General features: G+C 45.3%; 1 protein-coding gene across 4 annotated transcripts in view; it reads left to right on the top strand.

Moving 5' to 3' along the window:
* The first annotated feature begins 7,035 nt into the window (after positions 1-7,035).
* Positions 7,036-26,515, top strand: part of SHC3 (SHC adaptor protein 3) — a 176,969-nt gene continuing 157,489 nt past the window's right edge. For 2 of the 4 annotated variants that reach the window (XM_030920395.1, XM_030920394.1), the window contains exon 1: positions 7,233-7,471. In XM_030920395.1, coding sequence (XP_030776255.1) covers positions 7,394-7,471 — 78 coding nt within the window. In that variant the 5' untranslated portion in view covers positions 7,233-7,393. Of the gene's footprint in view, positions 7,868-26,515 lie in introns of all 4 variants that reach the window. The other 2 variants (XM_030920393.1, XM_010371270.2) reach the window with 2 other exon arrangements.

The following is a 26,515-nucleotide window of genomic DNA, read 5'->3' as shown; positions in this document are numbered from 1 at the left end:
CCAGTCTCTGGCTTCAACAAAACTGGGACTCCCCACCCCGCAACACTGTGGTGAGGCTTGTCCTTCTCCCCACCTACACCTCAAGAGGCACCATTAGGGACCTGCTCCTATGTACCTCTCTGTGACATGCACCCCAAGGCCCCAGGTTGCAGTCTTTCCAGGGCCTCAAGAGCACTGTGCCTGCATTTGATCCTCCTTCAGGGGCCATCCTATCCTCCACCCCACATCCATTCCTGACTCCTGCTGGCTGTGTCCTCCATGCTCTCCCTCCTGTGCCTTCATCCTGGAATGGACTCTCTAGTTAACGATTCACTGTCTTCCATTTCATACACAGGCAGATGGATGCCCATATCTGGGCTCTCCATGGCTGGTTCATGGTGCCATGCAGCAATCCCTTGCTCATCCTGACGCACTGGCAGCACCCTTCGCCCTCCTCTGCAGCCATTCTGTACCTTTAACCGCAACTCAAATGCCTTACAGAAATGAAATCCTCTCACTTTTTAAGTACAGCCCTGCCTTTTATTTATGGTGAAAATCAAGTGTAACATCCAAATCAGACATAAAAGCTTTGAGCTTCCTACCATGGCCACAGGCAAATTGACATTCAAGCACACTCAGCATGTACTTCCCCTCAGCCTCCCAGTCTGCTCTGTGCCTGGGGGTTGCCTCTTCCCATGGTCCCATCACAAGCTCCCTGGACCTCTGGCTTCCCATGGGTGTGGCCAATGGGAGGCACCAACAGGAGAGAAGAGTGGGGAAAGAGACAGGCTGGGTATTTCCTCTCTCTGGCCTCCTCTTTGTCAGTAACTTTTGCCCTCTGAAACTTCAGCTGCCCCTGACACCCTCCACTTCAAAGTTCCAGCTGGAATTCTACTGGCTCCAGTGACTCAATTTCCTTTCCGTTGCTTTGGTTCTAGAGGTGGAGATGGCTTCTGAGTCTTGTGAATCCCTGGTATATCACCATCCTTTTGGGCTATGTAAACCCCATCTTTATGTCTCTTATATTAAAGTCTCTGCCTTTGAACCATTTCAGAGGGGACGGACTCCTGTTTTCTACTTGGGACCCTGAATGATCTGCTCAAGTCCTCCCTCCCTCCAGAGGATGAGATATCCCACCATCCCCACAGGGCAAGAGTTACCCACGCTCTTGACCTGTTTCCTTCCTGCATTGATTTCTCCCACTCTGCTTTGCTCCCTGCCCCTAAACACACTCGTAACTCTTCCATCCCCTGCTTAGTACTCTCTGCTCTACTGCTGGCTACTGCCCTATGTCCTACCTTTCATTTCATTCCATCTTCTGGAAAGTATGATCTTTTCATTCGTTTCTGGTCTCATTCAGCTGGCACCATCCTGTTACCTAAGTAGAAACCGCTCCATCCCCGTTGCTGAGATGTCTGGAAATGGCTGATTGCCTCCTGCCGAGGATGGGTCTCAGCAGGTAACTTATACAAGCTGTCTGAATCGGGGTGATGCTGGGTCATGAACATGGCTTTGGAGTAAGACTATTCTGTCAGTTCCTCACTGTATTAGTCCATTCTCATGCTGCTATAAAGAAATACCAGAAACTGGGTAATTTATCAAGAAAAAAGGTTTAATTGGCTGACAGTTCTACAGGCTGTATGGAAAGCATGGCTGGGGAGGCCTCAGGAAACTTACAATCATGGCGGAAGGGGAAGGGGAAGCAGGCATGTCTACATGGCAGGGGCAGAATGAAGAGAGAGCAAAGGGAGAGGTGCTGCATACTTTTAAACAACCAGGTCTTGTGAGAATACTATTATGAGACAGCACTAGGGGACAGCTAAACCATTAGAAACTGCCCCCATGATCCAGTCACCTTCCATTAGGCCCCACCTCCAACACTGGGGATTACAATTCAATCTGAGGTTTGGGCAGGGACACAAATCCAAACCATATCACTCACCCAGTGTGGCTCTGGCACATTTTGTAACTCCTCTGATCCTTGGTTTCTTTTCATTCAAAACAGGCTGTAAACCATCTATCTATAGCAGGCATGCATTGGTGCCTAGGGACACTCAGTCAAGGTGGTTATGACTGTCATCACTGCACTTGTTAACTATCACTGGTTTTTCTCTTCCATGACATTCATCAAACCAGGTTTCCATATTTATCCTCCAAATTCTGACCATTTTTTTTTTCTTAGCTCCCATCTGGGAAATCTGGCATTTGCAAGTTTCCACTTCCAGCCCTGACTGCTTTTCAGCTCTGGCCATCTCTGCATGGAAGATCCCCACCCCTCACACACATTCGAAGCCCGGTCCTTGCCTTTCCCTGTGACCTGCCTGTCATGGGGATGCTTCTCATCCTCATGGGTAACACTCAACTCAACCCAATGGTCCAAGTTAGAAACATGGGCTTTACTTGGCATTCCTGTCTTTGGGAGAGGCTGGGCTTCGGGGTGCCATGGGCCCACAGCCTTTATATCAACTTTTTCTGGGGGTACTCAGCAGCAGAGTGCCACCTGCTGGAGGCTGTTCCTCCCTGGGCAGCCCATAGTAAGGAGATGAATGGGGAGAGTGAGGGAGTGTGTGAGAGTGAATGAGGAGCCCTGCAGGCCAAGGGATACTCTCTGAATGGCGCTCTTTCTCCAGAACTCTCGGCAGGACCGAGGTGTGTGGGGCCTAGGTCACAACTCACTTCTGCCTCTGCTCCATCCTGCAACCTCCCCTTCTTTCCATGGAGCTTGGTCCCTAATAATCATCTTGCATTCCAAACTCTGTCTCAAATTCTGCCGAAGCCTACCCAGCCTCGCTCTCTCTCACACTTCCTCATCATGGAGACAGATCCTTTACCTTCCCAGCTATCTTGAATCCATCCCTCTCTTTCCAGCCCCACTGCTCTTGCTTTTATTCAAGCCCTTGTTCTTTTTTAACTTGTCCCATTATCTCCCACTCCTTTCAACTTCCTAAAGCCACCGCAGGTCACTATCAAAGTGGTCTCCATAAAAGGCAAACCTGACTGTGTGACCCTCTCTCAAGCCCCTTGTGTCCGTCTGTTCTTGCATTGCTATGAAGGAATGCCAGAGGGTAATTTATAAAGAAAAGAGGTTGAAATGGCTCATGGTTCTGCAGACTGTACAGGAAGTATGGTACTGGCATCTGCTTGGCTTCTGGTGAGGGCCTCAATTGTGGCAGGAGGTGAAGGGGGAGCAGGAGTGTCATATGGTGTGAGCAGAAGCAATAAAGAGAGTGAGAGGGGAGGTGCCACATTTTTTATTTTATTTTATTTTATTTTATTTTATTTTATTTTATTTTATTTTTATTTTGTTTGAGACAAAGTCTCACTCTTGTTGCCCAGTCTGGAATGCAATGGAGTGATCTCGGCTCACTGCAACCTCCTCTTCCCGGGTTCAAGCGATTCTCCTGCCTCAGCCCCCAGAGTACCTGGGATTACAGGCACCTGCCGCCATGACCGGCTAGTTTTGGTATTTTTAGTAGAGATGGGGTTTCACCTGTTGGCCAGGCTGAACTCAAACTCCTGACCTCAGGTGATCCACCCACCTTGGCCTCCCAAAGTGCTGGGATTACAGTGCTGGGATTACACCACACCAGGCTGCCACATTCTTTTATCCAAGCAAATCTCATGTAAGCTCAGAGCTAGAACTCACTCATCACCAAGAGAATGGTGCTAAGCCATTCATGAGGGATCCACCCCCATGATTCAGTCACCTCCTACCAGGCCGAACCTCCAACACCGAGGGTCACATTTCAACATGAAATTTGGAGGGGACACACATCCAAACCACATCACCCCTCTAAGCCTTTTTGAGTGCCCAGCCCTCCTGACCCCCTCACCAACCCAACCAACTTACCAGGGATTCTGGGAGATTCTGGGCTGTTCAGGCCTGGAGCCCTTGCCCACACAATCTCCTCCTGTGAAGTCTACCTGGAGGATGCCTCCACTGGGGTCAGGGGTCACCTCCGCATCCTCAGCTCAAGTTCACTCCTTTGGTCAAGTTTTTGTATCTCACATATATTTAAAGATTCACATAGCCTTAACTAGGTTATAGCATTAATTTCAGATTTTCTGCCTTCCAGAAGGCAAAACCACCTTCCCCAGGGCCCAGCTCATGGCACCTTCTCAGAAATTTGTGGATTCTCCCTCGGGGCCTCCAGAGGAACCAGCTCTGCCCACACCCCTGCTAAATCCCAGCATGACCCATTTGGACTTCTTACCTGCAAACTGGAAGATAATAAATTGTGTTATTTTAAGCCATTGATTTTGTGGTAATTTGTTATGGCAACCATAGAAAGCAAATACGTGTTTAAGCATTGATTTAAAAAAGAAAAACCACAACATGCCAGAAAGGCTCTCATTGTAAATTACCCCAGACTGCCTGGCTTTGGTGAATCTCAAGGCTGACTTTAAAATGGAGTTCATTTTCCTGCTTCCCTCCATGTTATCAGAAGGCTATCAAGCAAGCCAGCATTAGAAAATTTAATTTACATTTAGCGTTTTCTGTCGCAGTGGTCTCATCTCTCATCTGCCTCTATGTTGATCAAGCAGATACGTGGGCTTTCTGGTACAGGGTCTAAAATAAACATGAACAGCTCCCCAGAAAGGGCAAAGGGTTTTCTCATGAGTAGGGTGTGTAAGCTTCTGTGTGGGCTGCACAGCCTCCTTTTGATGCTGAGAGGCCTTCGGGTTTTTCTTTTTCCACCTCTCTGCTACGTTCCAAAATGTTGATACTATTTTCCAGGTAAGTGAGGTTTTACCATACTACTGTGTTTTTGGAATATTAATTTCCATCTTTGATTACATATCTTTTCATATATAGTAAATTTATATTGCTATTTATATTTTAAAATGCCCAATTTCCCTCCACTGGCCTCATAATAAAATAAATAAAAGTCTCCTGTTAGCTAAAGGGTTAAGTACTTAGCTTTGGATTTTTTTTTTCCTCCCTGGAGCCTCAGAACGTATACAGGTGTTCTACATGCCTTTCACAAAAAAAGAATCAAGGGCTAGGAACCTACGTTTTGAACGTGCATTTAGTGTACATTCATAATAAAAGCTGAACGACTGGCACATTCATGGTTGTTCCTTGATGTAAATGAACGGCTGAATGAAAGTTTAGGGGCACAGCTCACCTCCAAGAGAGACCCTCTTCACACTCAGACCTGACCAAGGGATCTCGAATTCCCTTGTAAAACAGCTTTTCCTCTCCACAGCAGCTGGCCTCTTCCTCCCGGTATCTTTGCAGTCCGGCTGGGTGTTTTTTTCCTTTTTTTTTTTTTTTTTTTTTTTCTCTTTTTTTTTTTTTCCCACACTGCCGTTGGATAAAAGATCCCGCCTTTGATTGAAATGGAATCTTCCACTATTGAGCAAGCCTTTGTTGAATGAGTCATCGGGGCGGCCGCTCATTGGTTGAGGCCGCTGGAGCCCAGGGGATTGCCTGGCACCGGCTGCAAGGCCCTGCTTCATTCACAGAAACGCTGGCTCGCTCACTAGCCTTTTCATTCACACAAACAGCATTTCATTCACATTTTGCTGTTTTTGTCTGCATCTAATGAAGATCTCGCTTTGGGAATGATAGGGCTGTTTCGCTACAGATCTGGGGAGGACTCTGATAACCATCAAAATCATCTATGGGGTGTGCAATTGCTGTTGCTATGCAAGCCAGGGAACGGGAACAAATGAGTGCCGTGTGGCTGTTCTGCTAGGGCTGCGGCACAGGAGGCGAGCCGTGGGGACGCGTTTCCTGTACCCGGGACGCCGCGGCTCCTCTGTGCTCTTGCGTCCTAGGGGTTGGCCTCATCCGCTCGCCCGCCATGAGTGGCGCTCATTAAACTCTGCTCCGTAGAGCAGGGTTTAAGACTCAGGACCTCACGTGCCCCACATGTTCGATCATGGGCGTGAGAGGTCAGGGTGACCTGAGAGTGTGCTAGAACTGAATTTATTCGCTTGCTCAGAAGTTGCGGGGAAACTTTGATAGTGAGTGGTTCACTGTGGAGCAGGTGATCCTAATGCGTGAGGAAGCCTGGCAGAGCCCACTGAGGTCAAGAGTCAGAGGGCTTCAGTCTCGGGCAGACCTTTGGGGACAGCGAAAGCCTTGCTCTCCTAACTGAAAGAAAGAAGGCCTGTGCATTTTACTTGCAAGCCCGAGCCTGACTCCTGAAAAGAAGGCATATTTTCCCCCCTGTGGATTTGATGTGCAATGAGAACAGCTGCATTTTTTTCCTTCCTGACTGCAGGGTTGCAAGCAGCAACTGAAGGAACATTGAAATGTATTTGTAGCATTTCTTAGGCGTTTTTCCAGAGCTAAACACATTCAGTAGGAATAAAGCTTCAGATGCAGCCCCTTTTTTGGAATGGATTTCTGGAGCCTGTTGCCACTCGTCAAAGACGCACTCTTCTTTTTTGGAAGTGGATATTCAACTTAACCCTGGCTGAGAAAGACTGCTGTAAATTAGCAGGGAAGACCCCTTGATTGGCACTGTGCAGAAGTTTATATGCAGATTTTTTTTTTTTTTTGAGGAACTGCATTGCCACAAAGACACTTGTCATCGCTGCTCTGTTAATTTGAAAAGAAAAAGAAAAATCTAGGAAATTGGTATTTTATGTTCACCTGAGGGTGAATATCTTTTTTGTTTTTTCTATTTAAAAATTCCTGCTGCCTTCCAAGTCAGGATTCATCAGGATTCGCTGAAGATCTGATTCTGAAAAAGCCTTCGTCACATTTTAACGCATCGCTGTTAGACACTTTTACAGGCTCACACAGATGGGCTGAGCAGGGACGAGCAAAACCTAACAGAATAATGGGTTTCAGAAAGTTCATTTGACGATTTGAAGGAACTGGATTGGATTTACCTTTGGCACAAATGCAGATTGTGGGGGATGGGAAGGTGAAAAATCAAAGGTTGGAAGGAAATATCAGGGAAGGTAGAAAAAGGAAATTTGAGAATTGATTGGCTCTAGTGTGCTGTCAGCGGGTGGATGTCGTTTTTTTCTTCTTTTTTTCCTTTTTTTCTTTTCTTTTCTTTTTTTTTTTTTTTTTTCTGCTACAGGAAGTGATTTGCAGTGCTCACCGAGCCTTTGTTGAGAAGGGTCTCCTCTCAGAGTGAGTCATGCTTTTGCTGTGAGCAGCCCCAAGCAGCTGGGCGCTCCATCAGAGGCAACTATGACTTTTGCAAAGCAAACGTGCAACCCCAAGCAGCGGTCTCCAGGGCCAGGACTGCGCGGCCGTTGCTGTGCTGGCTTTTAATGGTGGGAGGGCACCATCCTCTTGCTCTGCTCTCGCTCTCCAGAAGGCTGTCCCGGGGCCCCCACTCTCCGTCCCGCTCCGGGGACAGTGGCTCGCCTGCTATGCGCGGCAGCCCGCGCCGGGGCCGGCACCAGCAGCGCCCGGGCGGATGCAGCGAGCCCACGGAGGGGCATGCTTCCACGCACCAAGTACAACCGCTTCAGGAATGACTCGGTGACATCGGTCGATGACCTTCTCCACAGCCTGTCGGTGAGCGGCGGCGGAGGCAAGGTTTCAGCGGCGCGCGCGACCCCGGCGGCGGCTCCCTACTTGGTGTCCGGCGAGGCGCTGCGCAAGGCGCCCGACGATGGGCCCGGCAGCCTGGGCCACCTGCTCCACAAGGTGTCCCACCTGAAACTCTCCAGCTCGGGCCTCCGCGGCCTGTCGTCGGCCGCCCGGGAGCGGGCGGGCGCGCGGCTCTCCGGCAGCTGCAGCGCGCCCAGCCTGGCCGCCCCGGACGGCAGCGCGCCCCCGCCGCCCCACGCCCCGGCCATGAGCACCGCCAGGAAGGGCCGGCCGGGCGACGAGCCGCTGCCCAGAACCCCTCGGGGGGCGCCGCACGCCAGCGACCAGGTGCTGGGGCCCGGAGTCACCTACGTGGTCAAGGTGGGTGCGGGCGCCGGCCACCCTGAGGGTTGGGGATTCTGGGGCCAGGGTGGGGGCCAGTTCGGGACAGACTCCTTCATTCCCTGAAGTCCGGGGTGCGGGGCGCACCCGCGACTGTCACGTTAGAGGCAAGGAAATGCGCACTCCTTAGCAATCAGCTCGCTTGACAGCGGTAAGGAGGGAACTACAAATGCGGTTTTCCCGCATCCATTGGGAGAAGGTTTACCACTCGGATGACCTCTCCGTCCTGGTTTTCCATGGGCTCCACTTTTTTGGCACGCCTTTGCCACCTGGCTTACCAGATGTCTGGTCAGTGTCATGGGAGCCCAGCCCTGGACAGCGGGGGTCCGGCCTGCCTAGTATCTAGGAAACGCGCCGGGGAGACCAGGGCAGCCCCCGGGAGGAGAGATGCACTGAGTGGCGGCCCTACTCCTGCTGTGTCTTCCCGGGAGGGAGGGTAGGCATCTTGTTGACCCAGCAGCAAGAATTCCCAGCTCCTTGCAGAGCAGGCCAAATGTTGTGTTGCTTTCTCTTCGACGGGCTTTACTTTCTCACCCAGGCCAGGTTTTCTTGGGGTTTGTCTTTCATTCCCTAAGGAAAGGTTCTCGTTTACAGCAGCGGAATGAGAATTCTGGGACTATTTTTCTGGTGACTGTAGTCTTCCATTTAAATGTGCTAAAAGGGAACTAGGGCGCTGCGCTTGGAGCCACAGGCTGGAAAGGAGTTTTTTCCTCCAACACGAAGATGATAAAAGCACGATGTAGTCAATAAAATTCCACCCTTATGCAAGCGTGTTATGATATTTAAGGAAAAAGCCTCAGCACAGTTCAAGTAATCTGCCACGCGGTTATTTCCTTCTGCCCGTTGGGCAGCTCAGAGCTTTACCAGCCTCCACAGCCGAGCAGACACCCCCTACACAAGGGGTTGAGGATGGAAGTTGCAGTGTTTCAATCCTGCCACTCCAAGGCATGGCTTTGTATTGAGAAAGAAATGAGACACAAACTCTATCCCCACAGTGTCCTCAGTAACACTGAGAAACCCCCAGGATGTCTGTTCGTAAATATTGGCTGCAGATTCCAGTGTAAACATTTAGCAGAACGCATCCTCAGGTAAAATGCAGTATCTGGTCGGAACTAAAATATTAACAGAGATACTTAACTTTGTGGATTACCTTTAACTATATAAAAAGTACTTGAAGATGAATGTGGCCATTGTTGTTAAAAGAGGGCCTCTTCACCTTTTCAGTCTGCTTTTGAATTTAACCTTCATTTTAGCTTCTAAGTATGTTTTATTATATTTTACCAAAGGGATATAGATGAGCATAATATATGCATATTTGGGTTAGTTTATTTTAAGAGAAACAGAATATTCTTCTTGTTTTGCTTATTTAAATTATATAACCAGGGGTCGAAAACAAAAAGAAAAAAAAAAAACCAAACCAAAAATCCCTGACAGCTTTGAGGTTGTGTTTACTTCTGGGGTTGTTAGTATAATTGCTGTTTTAAAAAGCCTACATTTCAAACAGACAAATAGACCTTGGAAAAGCTTTTTCTGCCTGTCATATTTAACAGAGTAGTTTTCAAATTGAGGGAGAATTCTCAAACTTATGGCTTTAAATTTTTGTTTGAATCACTTTGCTTAGAACTTTGCTTTTGTTTTTTAAAGAAGGAAGGCCAGCATCCAGTTTGAAAGGTCAAATGTGGCAAAATAATGATGAATGTACTAAAGTAAGATGGTTCTGTGTCGGCAATCTGTTGCTGTAAGGTTTGTAACTTACTGGCAGCATCAGCAGTAGTATTCATAGTTAAAGGGCTGGATCTGCACAGAGCTTGTCTGTGTCTTGGGGTTACTTTGTGTTGCCTCAAATTTAAGGGGTTGCAGTGACGGGTTGAGGGGTGCATGGCATGACTAATTAGGGCTCTGTACCATCCATGGTTTGGTTCCTTGTTCATTAGCAGCTGTGAATAGTGATGTGATGTGAACATAAACGCAGGCATTGTCCTCTGCTTTCCTGGAGAAGTTTGAAATCACGCAGAAAGAAAACCAGATGCTAAAGTGTGTGTGCGTGTTTGATTCAAATTATCACATGGCCCTCTGTTGGCGCACATGTGCAAATCCCTGCATTGCCTATGTTGAGTTTAAAACTGTGAACTTATTTTATTGAAAAATTATTAACCGAAAACAATCTTAATTTGGCATTATTTAGAATTTTTGAATAGTTCTACTGGTATCCTTACTTTAAAAGATTTCTGGTAGATAGAAATGGGCCATCTTTATCATATGACTAGATACCAATCGTAAAAACTAGGAGTTTAGGGTTTGGGAAAGGATGCATTATTCTCTTTGATGTAATTTTTTTCTAAATTAAAAATAAAGCCCCCAAATGTTTTCTAGTTTCCTGGAAAATTTATATACTGTATTATAGATTTTCCCCTCTCAAAGAAATACCAGGTGATATTAGGATATTGCATACATGAATTATAATTCAAAAATATTTCGACTTAATCTGAGAACAGGGACTGTAAAGTACAGAAGTATGGTGAATTTTGATCATCTAGGAAACATTAAACTATTTGAGTAACAGCTTAGAATGTGAATTAATGAAGGACTTAAAATTTAAACATGGAAGAAGTTCCTGAGCAACAGGAGAATTCAAAGCTTTAAGCATGTCTAATTGGTCCATCATTGAGTTTGCTGCTAAATAACAGAACGGGGCTATGCACACAGGAAGGCTGCAGCTTACTCTGCCTGGAGGTTTATATTCTTTTCAGCTGGGCCTCATTGGCAGCACCTTTTTACTCCCCTAAGTGTACTTGGCATTTCCTTTTTTTCTTTTGGTGATGTAAAAGAAAGAACAAGAAACTATGCTCTTGACAGAAAAGAAAAATCCAACAGCAAAGAACAATGAATAGTTTCATTAAATTTCCATTTTAAAAGTGTTTGATATTTTGACCTAAAAGAAATACAAATGAGTATTGATTACGGTGCTGCTCTCCTTTAAATTATCTTATCCTAAAGTCAAAGCTGGGTAGGACCCCCATCACTCAAGGAGGCTGCTGGTCTTTAGCAGGTTCAAAAGACAATATCCTGGTCCTCCACCTTCTCCGTCCTGAGATCCACGGTGGGGAAACTGTAGGAAGGAATATGAACAGTGCAGGGGACAGGAGGCAGGGGTTCAGTTTTTAAAGAGCCACTGGGCCATCTGAAGACAAGCACAGCCTTGACATTCAGCTCTGAAACTGCCTGCTGGAGGGGGCGAGGCTGGAGCAGGAGGCAATGCTGTGTGGGCTGCACCAGGTTTGCCTTTGGCCCCAGCATGGTCCCCAAAAGACGGACTCCTTCTTAGAGCACATCACAGCACAGACTTCAAAAGGATAAGAAGTGACCATATTTAGAACTGACCCAAGTGCCAAGGGCAAGAATCAGGAGGCCCAATGTAAAAGCAATGGTTTTAGGTGCCCGCTGCTCAGAGCTATTCCAACAGCGTCAGCATTCAGTGAGCTAGCAGATTATGTCATTCATAAACACCTGTGAAGGCTCCAGCGAAGTTATATAGGTTTCAGCTTGTGGAGTGTTGTACATTTACTGACAGTGAAAATGGCAAGCTATTTATAGGAGATTTAATGATCAGAAAATACTGCATTATTTCCTGATATGCTGGACACTTCCTGATATGCTTCCCTTTTGGAACAAAGCTCTGTTTTTACAAGGACTCTTTAAAAATTATTTTATTTCTCCCATTTGTGCATCAAATGATTGGGGTGGTATAAATCATTTGCTTTATTTGTAAATGCTCTACTGCCTTTTATAGGTGGTCTTCATAAGTTACATTTACTCAAAAATTTATTCTTAATTTTTTTTCACTTGACAAAGTGTATAAAATATCTTAAATTTTCATTTTCTCAGAGCTGTATTCTTTCGGTAACTGTGAGCAAAGATCATACAAAAGTTATTTTAACTATATTAAAATAACTGTATCAATTCTACTGTAATATTGTAGAATTTTATTTTACTTCTAGACTGAAAAGTTGTTTTTTGATGTGGAGTTGAACTTTAAAGTTGATTTTTTTTCTCAAAATTGTTTAAAAATCTTATAATATGGATGGCTTACATGTAAATATCTAAATGGTTTGAAAAATAGCTTAAGAATTTCTTTTTACATTAATAGATAAAGTTATTAATTTGATCTGGATAGTGAGTTATCTCTTTTTATGTGACACAAGCACAGATGTGTTAAAGGCACATACACACTCCACACATACACACAAACCACACATACACCTCACACATACACACACATATGCACAGACACACCACACGCCCACACGTGACCATACAGACACCACACACACACACAACACACACACACCCCACAGGCCACAGGTAGATGACTTGTGATGACTTTGGATGGGGGCTGTTTTCTTTCTTGTTAGAAAATGGGAAATGTCATATTTCTAGAAATATCCAATTGTCTCAGTCATTTCTTTTATATTCATGTTTAAGAAAAAGATAAACTACGACAAAACTTCCATCCTGTAAGGAACAGATGGCTGCTCCTCTGCCTCCGCATGGTGTCTTACCTTTGAGTATATGTCATAGTTTTGAGGAATATATGATTACTGTCACTAAAGCCGAGTCCTGGGAACAGAAAGCCTGGGCAGCAAACACGTGAACCCACTTGGAAGACTGGCTTTCCAGCCAACAGGCTGGCCCTGCAGGATGTGCTGGTGCTGCTGGCCTGAAGTGCCTGGCTTAGGGTAGGGGAGACTAGAGCAGACACCTGGGCTGGTGAAGGTCCTGGACTGGTGAAAGGCAGGACACCTGGGCTGCAGCTCCACCACCACCTTATTGTGGGACTAGAGCAGTCAGCTCACCTCTCTGGACCTGGCTGTCCCCGGCTGCAGCAAGTTGAAGGCAGGGTTGTGCTGGGGTTGGTCTCTATGGGTTGGGGTCCTGGCCGAGGCAGAAATGGTGGCATCAGAATCGGTATCGTTTTTTGCTCCAGCATCTAATGTAATTGGAAGAGATGGGCCCAGGGAAGCACACTGCAGTATCAGGAGTGTGCTCACCTGGTGGACACCTGCTGGATCACGGGGGCCAGGGTCAGACCCTGCAGTGCAAGGACCCAAGTCCATGGTGGGGCTCAGAGGAAAGCAACAAGGAGGAGCCAGCATGTTCAATGAAAATACCCAAGGGTAATAGAGGTAGTGAATTATTTAATTCATAAATAAAATGGTTGCAGATGCAATGGAAAGAAGTGACCAGTTATGTGTGTTTCCTGGGTAAAGGGCAATTTTGCAGTTTATCATAAGAGTTCTACAATATGTGGTGGATTAATAATATCTTTAAGGTGGGAGGCATTGAGCATAGGAACAGCCTACTGAGTGGGTGGATGTTGACCATTGTGTGTGTGTGTTTCTGTGTCTGTGTGTGTGTGTCACAGAGGTGTGGGGATGTGCAGCTGCACAATATGCCTTACAAGTTTGTTTTGGTCTTACAAATTCATAATTACTCGTGTTCTGTGAGTTAAAAAACAAAACAAAACATTTTGACCCCATTGTGATTTCACCTCTCCCCTCCCCACCAAAACAACAACAGTGTGACAATGTGAGGGTCCACTGGGAGTCATTAGTCCATGTCTCCCAGTGCTAGAATTGGTGAATTTTCCCTGAGTGGCCACTTCAGAGTTGCAGAGCAGTCATGGTTATAAATAAACAGAGTGGCACCAGTTACACTGGGGTGAGAGGGATTAGGCATCCCTGTTTGGACCACTTGACTCCCAGTGAGATACCAGGGGCCAAAGGCTATGTTTCCATAGTTACAGGCCATGCTAGTCTTCTTCATCTTTGTGAGGAGAGTTGGTGAGAAGGTGCCGGATATACCTCAGCCCTCCTGTACATCTGACATGTCTGGAAGAGGGGACCACCACTGCTCTTCTTGGCTGGTGAGCATCTTCTCAACACTGGATGGCACCGCTCTGGCTGGGGTCTCTTTTTAAGGCAGGTGGCAGCAGTTTAGTTAGATCCATGGATTCTATGATCTATGGATTCTGGGTTCAGACACGCCTTGCTCTGCATCACAGCTGGTCTGGCAAATACCACTGCCATCTAGTGAAGATTTGGGTTTCTAGCCATGAGCCCAGGTGCCTGTGAGGATCTGCATTGAAGCCTGGATGCTGGAAGAAGCTGCAGAAAAGGAAAGTTGAGGAGACAGCTCGAACAGGTGCCTTACCCGGTCCATTGGTGCTTGCAGGTGCCTGACACCCCAGCAGCTGTCTGGATATCTGAAGCTCCTCAAAACCAAGAAGAAAAATGTTCAAAGAGCTCATTGTTATAGTGCTGCTTACTTCAGACTTGAAGCCATCCTCGGATATGATCTGAAATGCATGGTCTTCCCAAAGTGGAGAACACCTCAAAAAAGGCTTTCCTCATTTTTGTCTATTGAATAGGCAGAAAAAGAAGCAAAGAGTCCATTCCAAATTTCAAGAATTTAAACTCGTATGAACCCTTCAAACTCTGGAACTTGGCCTTCACCCAGCCTCACATCAGAAATGCTCTCTATTCTGAGGTCATTCTGACAAACTTCATTTTATCAAATTCCATTAAATATAATTGCTTGGCAATCTACTGACAATAGTGCTTTTTGCTTTGCAAACATTAAAAATTTCCACTGCCACCTGCCCAAATAGAAACTTTCTGTTTAAAAAAAAAATCAAAATATGGTTCTGGCTCTGTTGACAAGGAATTTACCCCCAAGGTGGTATTTAGTAGAGGTACTGTATACTCTGGGCCTCTTACAGTTTTTACCAAAGCAGGAGTCACAGAAGGCTTTAATTTCTTAAGATAAAACAATGAAAATTTAGTTGTTTTGAGTGTTCTTTGCCTGGAAGATCCAGCCCTTCACAATGACTTATTGCCCCTCTGGAAGATGGACAAAATGTAAGTGAATTATGAGGGATTTGTGTACAATCATCCCTTGAGATCTAAGGGGGATTGGTTCCAGGAACCCCATGGATACCAAAATCCGAGCATGTTCAAGTCCCTGATATAAACTGATGCAGTATTTGCAAATAACTTATGCACATCTTTCATATACCGTATACTATAATTGTAATATCTCTAGATTACTAATACTTATTATAATGTAAATGCTACACAAATATTTGTTATACTGCATTGTTTGATTTGTGTTCTCTTTTATTTTTGTATTGTTATTTTTATCATGTATTTAAAAAATATTTTCATGAATTTGGAGGGCCAACTGTATTCCATTATTCCCTAGCATATGCATTTTTTTTTATTTTGGAGATGGAGTCTCACTCTGTCACCCAGACTGGAATCCAGTGGCATGATTATGGCTCACTGTAGCCTCGACCTCCCAGGCTCAAGCTATCTTCCCAATAGCTTGGACAAAGGCACACACCACCATGCTTGGCTAATTGTTTTACTTTTTGTAGAGATGGGGCTTCCCTGTGTTGCCCAGACTGGTCTTGAACTCTTGGCTTCAAGTGATCTGCCTGCCTCAGCCTCCCAAGGTGCTGGAATTACAGGCATGAGCCACTGTGCCAGGCCTGCACAGGTGTCTTTCTAGGATTAAAGTGAGTAGTGCAGGTTTCTCTTCTGGCCATGGTGGGCCCTCCCTGCTGATTTTGACTGCATGAGCTGTGCTTCAGGCTGGCAAAAATACAGGTTGGCCCCTGCCAGGCACATGGTTTAGTTCCTGGATGTGCCCTTGGGCTGTACCATGTCGAATACCAAAGAGCCCCCTCACCACCCAGGATTTAGCGCATCCCTCCTTGCTGCCTCTCCCTCCTTGAGTCTTGGTTTGGCTGCCTCGGGTCTTCTCAACAAAAAGACCTCCACAACCCACTCAGCAGGAGAGGCCCCTAAAAACTGGCAGCAGGAGAAAGACAGCCTTGAGCCCATTCATCCTGCCCATCCCTGACATGACATGAGGGATGAGGGAGCCTAACCCACCTCACACTGATCTCTACCTCCTCTGCTTGCAGCCCTGCCTGTCTTGCAAGGTCACCTGCCAACCTTGTAACATGCCTTGTAAAACACCCTTTTATAAAATTCAAACATTTATTATGAGGATTTTAAAACATACATCAACATACGAAACATATAAACACAACGAAACAGAGAGAATGGTAAAATGAGGCCCCAGGGACACATCACCCACCACCCAACTTCAACAGCCATCGGTTCAGTGCCATCTGCACCCCACCCCACCCTGCACTGTTTGGGAGCAGTTTCCAGACTTCCAGGTTTTGCCTGCTGCTCCTCTGTGGACTTGTGTGGGCCTGTTTTTGCCCTGATGTGGGTCAAGCAGTGGCCTGGATGTCCAAATTCCTTCTAGACATGAAGGCACTCCTCACGCAGTGGGAATGCGGGCTTCAAGTTGGTCCGTGGTGACTGTCCTTCAGGAATGAACTTACAAGTGTGTTAGTGGGGCCCTAGAATTGTGCAGGTCTGGATGGCACCTCCGCCTCAGTGCTTGGAGAACACACCATGTTCTTGACGAATAAGTTGCAGCCTCGGGCTTAACAGTGATATCAAATATGGCCAAGTGGTTCAGGGTCCCAAGTGTGCTCAGACGTCCTAGATTTGACTCTGTGGTCCCCAGGAAGCACTGTGAGCTGTGAGGAGGGGCAGGCCTCCTAGCCTTCAGGTGGGGAGGTGGGAGGCGCACCTCCCAACCTCCTCTACTCAGTGCCCGGCAGGGCCTCTTCCAGTATCCGAGGAGCCTTCTGGAAATGGGTGTTCTCCCAAGTTGTTTTTAATAGTATTAGTCAGGGTTCTTCAGAAAAAACAGAACCAAGAGTTTCTTATAATAAAAGGGATTTATTATAAGGAATTGGCTTGCATAATTTTGGAGGCAGGCAAGTCCCAAGGTCTGCAGGGTGGCCCAGACCCAGGAAAGCTGATAGTGTCAGTTCCAGTTCTGATGCTGGCCTCTTGAGACCCAGGAAGAGCCAATGTTTCAGTTTGATCTGAAGGCGGGACAAAATAGCGTCCCAGCCTGAAGGCCAACAAGAGGAATTCTCTGTTATCCAGGGGAGGGGTCAGGCTTTTTGTTTTATTCAGGCCCTCAACGGATTGGAGAAGAGCCATACAAATTGGGGAGGGCCATCTGTTTGTTCAGTCTACTACTGATTCAAATGTTAATGTTATCAAAAAGGAAAAAACTCTCACAGACACACCAGAATAATGTTTAACCAAATATCTGGGCATCTCATGGCTCAGTCAAGCGGACATATACAATTCACCCTCGGAAATACACGTAAACTCTAGAAGTATTTTCTACAGTAGCCACTAACTGACCTGAACCACTTGTAGGGATTTCTGTTTCCTAACAATATGGAAATACGGGATAAGGAATGATCAGATAAACTTGTCTGAAAGAGTCTCAGATTTTATTACTTACTGTTCTTTTGGGTATCAAATAGAGAAACTTTTTTTTTTTTTTTTTTTTTTTTTGAGACAGAGTTTTGCTCTTGTTGCCCGGGCTGGAGTACAATGGTGTGATCCTGGCTCACAGCAGCCTCTGCCTGCCGGGTTCAAGCAATTCTCCTGCCTTAGCCTCCTAAGTAGCTGGGATTACAGGCATGTGCCACCACACTCAGCTAATTTTGTATTTTTAATAGAGACAGAGTTTCTCCATGTTGGTCTGCTGGTCTCGAACTCCCGACCTCAGGTGATCCGCCTGCCTCAGCCTCCCAACGTGCTAGGATTACAGGCCTGAGCCACCGTGCCCGACCCAAATTGAGAAACATTTTTAAATTCCTCAAATGTTTGTTCAGGGTTTACTATAGATGGATGCTAGAGTAGGGGTCTGACCTATAAGACAGATAAACTGTGACTCTGTCCACAAGGGGAGCTGTGAGTAGGTCTTTATGGGGCTAAGTGGCAAGGGCCCATGGCTGTGGTTCACAAGCTGGTTCAGGGTGTGGGGACACGGGTGGCTGCCTGCCCCTGGCATCACACCTGATATGGTCCCTCGAGGTGGGGGCAAGCCCAGCAGCAGGACATGTAGCCGCCTTACATTGATGCTTTTGAGTCACAGGAGGCAGAGGCACCCAGGAGGGGAGACACGCTTCTGTGTCAAGGTGTTTCACCAGTAAAATGGAAAAGCCATGGGGTTTCCCCCCAATCTGCAAACAATAATAACAATAATAATAATTTACAGATGTGATTTTCTCAATTTAAGATTTGCTATCATGGAAGTTCTAAAAAGTATATTGGTGCATGTTTCTATTTGGGTTTGACCAAATTAAAGAACAAAGAGTAAATAAGTACTCTCAGAAAAGGGAACTAGGCAGGGTGGCGCCTCTTTTGGGAAGCTGGGCTGAGAACAGAAGGTCACTGGTCAAGTGGGTGAGCTGGCAGGGCCCAGGGCCTGGCAGGTGCCCCTGAGTCCCTCCTGCTTCCCACATGCTGAGAAGCCTCCTTTCGTCCTCTGACTTTCCACGTCCATATGTCTGATGGGATCATAGTACCCCTTGCTTAGTCAGCCCGCCTCACCCCTTCCTAGGGCTGAGTTCTCCAGGGTCTCCTCTGCTCTCTGGGATAGAGAAACTGCTTTTTAAAGGATTGTTATTTGTAAGGAGGTGATGGCTGCACTATCTAGAGAACTGAGCTGTGACTTTTTTCACTGGAAGTAGCAACTCCTGTAATAGATAAGAACCTCATTTGCAGAATGACTTATTAACTCAGCTGAGAGGAGAAAATAAGACTCACAACTTAACAGCCAGAGGGGAGAATTCTGATGTCCGGATGTTGACCACAACCCCTGTCCCCCTCATTGCCCTCCTTCCCTCCTCCCTCCTGCTGGACCCCCAGGGCAGGGGTGTGCCGGCCAATGGTTAACATCTGGCTCTTGGGACAAAAAAGTCATGATTTGAAGTTTTGCCAGTTTTTGTGCTGTGAAGAACCACTGCCCTGCTGCCACTGGGAGGCGGGAAGAGGAATGCAGTAGCTCAGCTGGAAGAGTCTACACCACACGGTACAGTGAATTCAACCTTAAGGTGCAGGCAGCAGCAATGTGTAATACAGTCATTAGGAGGTTCTGTGTTTTTAGTACTTACTCTCTTTGCTTGTCTTATAATTACATATACAGGGAGAGGGACACACTCCTTAGGTCTGTGTCCTGCTAAATCAGCCTTCCTCCCATCCTGCCTCCGCTTGAAGCCCTCTCTCTTCCCTTGTGCGTCCTTTCCTTCCCACTTCACTGCCTCTCTTCTTATTCACATTAATATGCAGTGACCGGCTTCTCCCGGTCCGTGGATAGTGATCTGGAAAAGGTCCATCAGTGCCCCCTCGTATGAAATCTAAACCCCTTTTCGATTCTTTTGCAGCCTGACCTCCCTCCCCGCAGACCCTGATGCTGTTGTCCTCTCCCTGGAGGACTCCCAGTCTCGGCCTTGAAATGTTTTGTCCTTTGGTTCTCCTCTTATCTTTCCATTTTTGTTTCTGGATTTTTTCCAGTCTTGCCCTACCCATTCACCCATTGACTAGTGTATTCCTTCATCAATTTTAAAATCAATTGTTTCATTCAACGGGTATCTATTGAACCCCTATTCTGTGCTAGGCCTGTGCTAGGATTGGGGATAGAGTGGTGAATTGTTTGCTTCCTGCTCCTTCAGTGCCAGTGGGGGAGACAGATGAGAGAAAATACCAGGAGCCACGCTAGTCGTGGTGACATGGAAATCAAGGATGGCTTCTCCCAGGAGATGATACTGAAATGCAGCCGAAATAACGGGTAGGATTATCTGGCAGGCAGGTGGGACATGTGTATGTAGGTGTCAGTGCCTGATTGCGTGGGCCCATCTGGAGGAGGTGACAGAAGCAGAGTGCGCCTGCTTGGCTGGAGTGTGTGGAACCAGACAGGGTGTGGGGTGAGACCTACAGCTCACTGAACTTTGGCAAGTGTGGTGGGAAGCCACTGGCAACTTTCCAAAAGGTTACTCTGTCTTCTGTGTGGAGAAATGATTGGAAAAGTAAGAATTAAAGTAGAGGCAATTAGAAGACAATTAGGAGTGATGATGGAAGCAGAGACAAGCGTCATGGGCTCAAGGCTACTGAAACATCTACCCAGGTCTGTGTGTCTAACTGGTGGTGCAACCTGCCCATCTACCATTTTGGATGCCTCTTAAGTGTAGCGTGTCTCAAAATAAATTCACGATTTTTCCCTCTGGCATCTGTTTCTTGTTTATGTGTCACACTGTTCATCCTCTCCCCAAATCTGAGACCCCCAAGTCATTGCTGAACACGTCCTTTCTCTAAGCCTCTTACATCTGTTCAGTCACCAACCTCTCATTTCCACCTCTAAAGGGTTTCACGTTTTTCTTCTTTTCCCTTCCTTTTATTCTGATTCATGCCCTCACCATTTTTCTTTTTTTTTTGCCTTGATGATTGCAATAAACTACTGATTTTTTCCAGAAAATTGCTTTGGGAAAGACTTTTCTTATTAAATAAGAGAAAAAGATGATACCGCCTCTCTGAATGTTTCAAACAATACACAACTGTTTGGGGTGAAAAGTGAAAGTTTCCTCTCAGATCTCTTCCTGACACTTACTAATTTTATTCTTCTCAGAGATAATCCCCAACAATGATCTGCTACTTATATTTCCAGGGTGTGTGAAAACACACATACACACACGTCTTTTTCTTTTCTTTCTTTCATCTTTTCTTCTTTTCGTTTACAGAATACAAAACATTCTACATATATTGATCTGTGACTTGCTCTTCTAACTTTATATGCTTTGGAAATCTTTCAATATTAGTACCTATAATTCTGTCTCTTTTTTGGGCATTCACTTGGCACTCAAATTATGGGTGAACTAAAATTTATTCCAACAGTTCCCTATTGTTAGACAGGTAGACAGTTTCTAATTTCTCACAAATTATAAAATAGTGAATATTCTTCTATATTCATCTTTCCACTTGGACAGATATTTTTCACTGTGTGTATAATAAGTTTATTCCTTTCCTTCTCTTATTGCCTTGGCTGGAGTTTTGAGTACAGTCATCAATTCTATTGGTGAAGGCTACTTTCTTGCTCCTGGCTACAAAGTGAGCTCTTCTGTTCAAATATCAAGAACATTTACGATTACACACATTTTTACAAGTTAAGAAAATTTTCCTATGATCCTAGTTTTTTAGAAATCTGAAATAGTTGCTGAATTAAATCAGGTTTTTTTCAGCATCTAGTAAGGTAAATATGCATTTTCCACCTTTTTCTGTAATTGTGGTGAATTATTTATCTTTCTAAAATACATGTCTGTCATCTCATCTGTCTAATTAAAAGCTCTCTGCTGCTTGCTTGCCTTGCTTACAGAATTCAATCCAAATTCCTTATTATGAGTGTAAAAACTTTCAGTTTGGCTTCATTTTACTTCTGGAGCTTCATCTCCTGCACCCCTACCCCGATACTCCAACCATAAGGAGAAACTTGTTTTCTCCCAAACCAGTTGCACTTCTGGGCTTAGCTAAAACTCTTCCCCTCTGGGCCCCTTCTCATCTTGGCCTAAAATAATCCTCTTTGGCCTTCAAGACTAAGCTCACATAAGCAAACTGTTCTCTCCTGCCTCTCCTATTCGGGCAGCTGGTGCCCTCTGCTCAGGGTCTCCAGAGCTCTGTAGCCTTCAAGTCAATCCATATAAAGCAAGACTCTACCAGATGCCCAATGCCGGAGCCCCGGATAATCCAAGATGAATTAGATGAATAGTTCCCACTCTCAGGGAAACTATAATCTAGATGGGCTTACACGTGTGTAGCATCAGACCATGAGTTTTGATATGTGATGTGTTATGAACTGAGTGTCTGTGTCCTCCCGGAATTCATCTGTTGAAATCCTAACCCCTAATTCGATGGTGTTAGGAGGTGAGGCCTTTGGGAGGTGATTAGGTCATAGGGGTGGAGCTCTCATGAATGGGATTCGTGCCCTTATAAAAGAGGTCCCAGAGAGCTTGCTTGCCCTCTTTCTACCATGTTAAGGATGCAGCAAGAAGACAGTCTTCTGCAACCAGTGAGCAAGCCCTCACCAGACACTGAATCTGTCAATACCTTGATCTAGGATATCCAGACTCCAGAATGAAAAATAAATGTTTGTAGTTTAAGCCACCTAGTCTGTGGTATATTTGTTATGGCAGCCTGAGCTGACAACGACATGATGTAAGGCCATGGATTGTGGGACAGGTGTTCAGCCAGTGTATTAGCCTGTTCTCGCATTGCTGTGAAGAAATACTTAAGACTGGGTAATTTATAAACAAAAGAGGTTTAACTGGCTCTGTAGGCTGTACAGGAAGCATGATGTTGACATCTGCTCAGCTTCTGGGGAGACTTCACAGCAGAAGGTAAAGCAGGGAGCAGGCACATGGCAGAAGCAGGCGTGAAAGAGAAGTAGGGCCCTACACTTTTAAAAGACCAGATCTCACGAGAATTCACTCACTATCGCGAGAACAGCACAGTGGGGATGCACAAAGGGGATGGTGCTAAACCATTCATGAGAAACCCGCTCCCATGATCCTGTCGGGTCCCACCAGCACCCACCTCCAACACTGGGGATTATATTTCAACGTGAGATTTGGGTGGGGACCAGATCCAAACTCTATCAGCCAGCCTCTCCCAAGGCTTCCCTGGAGAAGGAGCCTGTGATGAATACTTAACATGCGACTGATGACAGAGGAATGGGAGCCGGCTGCAGGGCACTGGAGGATGTGGCTGATCAACAGCGACTGGTCCAGAAGGTGACCTGGGGCCTATTTGTATACTGCTAGGGATTAAGAACATAATTCCATGGAGGCACATTTTGAATTCTGTTCAATTAGTAAATTCCTTGGTAATTGTTCCTTCCATGAACTATGTATACCACAGCCCACCCAAAATCTTTAAAGGCTGTTTGGTAGTTGAAAACCACTGTTAGCAGACCCTTGAATTCTGTGTTCTCCTGTCCTTTCTCTTGACAGCTAATTACAGAAAGGTTTCAGTAAGAGACTCAATTTTAATGACAGCCATGAGAGATCATTATTAAGTTAAAACATTGTATAGCCAAATTTTACCAGCACATTTCCTAACAGAAAGCTAAACTCCTCAACACTTTCACTTGCCCCCACCTCTAATTAAAATTACATGGATTTATGAAACAGAAAGGGGGAAATGAATGGATCAACAAGTATCTTTGAAAGCTCAATTACACGTCTTGTTCTGTGGAAGGTATTGTAGGTTGTTGAAGAGGTGCAGGGTGATTGCCTAAAAGGAACTTTTAATTCAGTTGAATGGGGAAAAAAAAATCTGTGTTCTAAAAAGGTGTTAATTATGTGGTAAGAGATCAGTGGTGGGCTGGGGTTATCAGAAAAGGCCTCACTGAGGAGGTGGGATTTATTCTGGATCTGGAAGGACTATCCAGATCTGGGTAGGTGGAGGAGTGGAGCGTGTTCACAGCAGGAGAATCAGAGTGAGAAGCTCCTTGGAGGTGGGAGGGTGCGCAGTGTTTGCCAAGGGGATGGGGAAGATGTGCCACTGAAGAATGGCTGTAGTCAGGTACACCTGACACTACATATCAGCTGTCATTTGTCTGTAACATGGGCTGTAGCCCCTTAGAGTTGGAATGCACTCAATCAAGGTTAAAATCCTCGGGAAGCAGGCTCTGTGTGAAGTCCTCCCATGGCCGGGATTTCCCTATTGAACCAAGTGACCAGTGTGTTGCTGGCCATTGTGCCTTGTACTCCATGACCTCTGTGATGGTTAATACTGAGTGTCAACTTGATTGGATTGAAGGATGCAAAGTATTGATCCTGGGTGTGTCCTTGAGGGTGTTGCCCAAGGAGATGAACATTTGTGTCAGTGGGCTGGGAAAGGCAGACCTTAATCTGGATGGGCAGCATCTAATGAGCTGCTAGCATGGCTAGAATATAAAGCAGGCAGAAAAACGTGAAAAGGCTAGACTGGCCTAGCCTCCAAGCCTACATCTTTCTCCCGTGCTGGATGCTTCCTGCCCACGAACATCCGGCTCCAAGTTCTTCAGTTTTGGGAATTGGACTGGCTCTTCTTTCTCCTCAGTTTGCAGGCGGCCTATTGTGGGATCTTGTGATTGTGCGAGTTAAAACTTAATAAACTCCCCTTTATATATATGTATCTATTCCATTAGTTCTGTCCCTCTAGAGAATGCTGACTAATACAACCCCCCTCCATCTGGGTGACATTTGCCCTCTCAAACCCGGCAGAATGGAGCTCCTTCCTTACCAGATGACAGTCCTTGAAGTAGCTAAAGAGCTGTTTTTCCTCAGCCTTCTCTTCTCCAAGCCAAACATTTCTTACTTCCTCAACAGTTGTGATCCCACTGTATCTAGATTATCTTATTGTTTACATTCTGGTTTGTAAATTAAATTTAAGAGACCCTGCTCATAGTAAGGAATAAGGTTGAATTACTGTGTTGGCCAGATTTGGCCTATATTCTATCTGTAGAGTTTTTTCCTGTCCTAAGAATAATTTGGGTCTTTAGTTCATATGCCTACATGACTAAGAGATAATTTAATCTTTCTCTAAGATACCACTACTCTTTCTTAAAGAAAAAGTGGTAGAGCTTTCTTTATGGCTTATTATGACCTACAAGCAGAATTACTGATGGTTTTCAAAGTCACAATTCTTTTCTCAAAAGGCTCAATGCAGACTCATGTCTACCCTGCACCCTTCTAGTCCCTACTATATGCTATGGTCCACTTAACTACTATGAGTTTTCAACTATCAGCCTCTGTCATCAAAATACAGGCTTGTAACTGAGAAAGCCAGGGGAATTTTCACTGGGGATTATGTTGCCCACCCATCAAAGCAAAGATCGCACTATAGAGTGGTAGGGTACATTTATACTATGGAATAGCACTATAGAGTGGTAGGGATACATTCTGGTACATTTACACTATGGAATAGTACTATGTAGCCATTTCTAAAAGTGAACTAGGGTCGTATTATGGTTGATTTGAAAAGATTTTTACAAGGAATTGTTGAGTGAGAAGAGCCTGGTGAAACAAAGTGTGTGTATGAACCCGTCCTTGTAACAGAAGCAATCACAAGAAAGATATGTATATATCCACAATTACAGTTGGAGACTTCAGCAGCCCACTAGACAGAATAATCTAGTAATTGATACTACTAGTAATTGATGGAACTACTAGACAGAAAATCAACAAGGATGGACAAAAGCTGAACAAAATAACGAACCAACAGGATCTAATAGACATACATAGAGCCTTCCACAAAATCACAGCACAATAAACATTCTTTTCAAGTGTCCGTGAAACCTTCACCAAGATATACCATGTCTTAGGTCATAAAACAAATCTAACCAAATTTAAAAGAATTAAAGTCATACAGAGCATGTTCTCTGATCACAATGAAATTCAATTTAAAATGGAACTAAATTAATAATTGGTAATAGAAAAACAGTAAGAAAATCTCCAGACTTTGAAATTAAACAACATGGCTGCAAATAATTAATGAGACAAAGGAGAAGCTTCAAAGGAAATACAAAAAATACATAGAATTGAATGAAAATGAAGCTACAACATGTCAAAATATATGAGACATGGCACCAGTGCAAAGAGGAAAATTTATAGCACCAAATGCTTACCTTAGAAAACAGAAAAGTTCGGCTGGGCGCGGTGGCTCAAGCCTGTAATCCCAGCACTTTGGGAGGCCGAGACGGGTGGATCACGAGGTCAGGAGATCGAGACCATCCTGGTCTACACGGTGAAACCCCGTCTCTACTAAAAAATACAAAAAATTAGCTGGGCGAGGTGGCGGGCGCCTGTAGTCCCAGCTACTCGGGAGGCTGAGGCAGGAGAATGGCGTAAACCCGGGAGGCGGAGCTTGCAGTGAGCCGAGATCGCGCCAGTGCACTCCAGCCCGGGCGACAGAGCGAGACTCCGTCTCAAAAAAAAAAAAAAAGAAAACAGAAAAGTTCTTCAATCAGTAATCCAACTGTCTACCTCAAGAAACTAAAAAAAGGATGAAAGCAAGCAGAAGGAAGGCAATAACAAAGATAAAAGCAGAAATCAATAAAATTAAATATAGGAAATCAATTGAAAAAAATCAATGAAACCACAATCAGATTTTTTGAAAAAAAAAATTAATAAAATTTATACAGCAGCCTGGACATGGTGGCTCACACCTATACATATCCCATGCACTTTGGTAGGCCAAGGTGGGAGGATCACTTGAGGCCGGGAATTTGAGGCCAGGCTGGGCAACATAGCCAGATCCTATTTCTGCAAAAAATTTTTTCTTGATTAGCCTGGCCTGGTGGCAGGATGCCTGTAATCCCAGCTACTCAGGAGGCCGAGGCAGGAGGAGCGCTTGAACTTAGGAGTTAGGGATTGTAGTGAGCTATGATTGCACCACTGCACTCTATCCTGGATAACAGAAAGAGATCCTGAATAAAAAAAAAAATTGTTAAACTTAGGAAGATTGACAAAAATTAAAAAAAAATTTTGGCAATATATTAGTTTCTTGTTGCCAGTCTAACAAATGACCACAAATTTAGTGACTTAAAACAACAGAAATTTATCTTACAGTTCTGGAGGTCAGAAGTCTGCCCTAAGATTTACAGGACCACAATCAGTGTATCTGCAGGGTTCATTTGTTCTGG

The sequence above is a fragment of the Rhinopithecus roxellana genome, chromosome 16 (assembly GCF_007565055.1).
Source record: "Rhinopithecus roxellana isolate Shanxi Qingling chromosome 16, ASM756505v1, whole genome shotgun sequence".
Lineage (NCBI taxonomy): Eukaryota > Metazoa > Chordata > Mammalia > Primates > Cercopithecidae > Rhinopithecus > Rhinopithecus roxellana.
The sequence above is the reverse complement of the archived record's forward strand: the minus strand, read 5'-3'. Positions and strand labels throughout refer to the sequence as shown.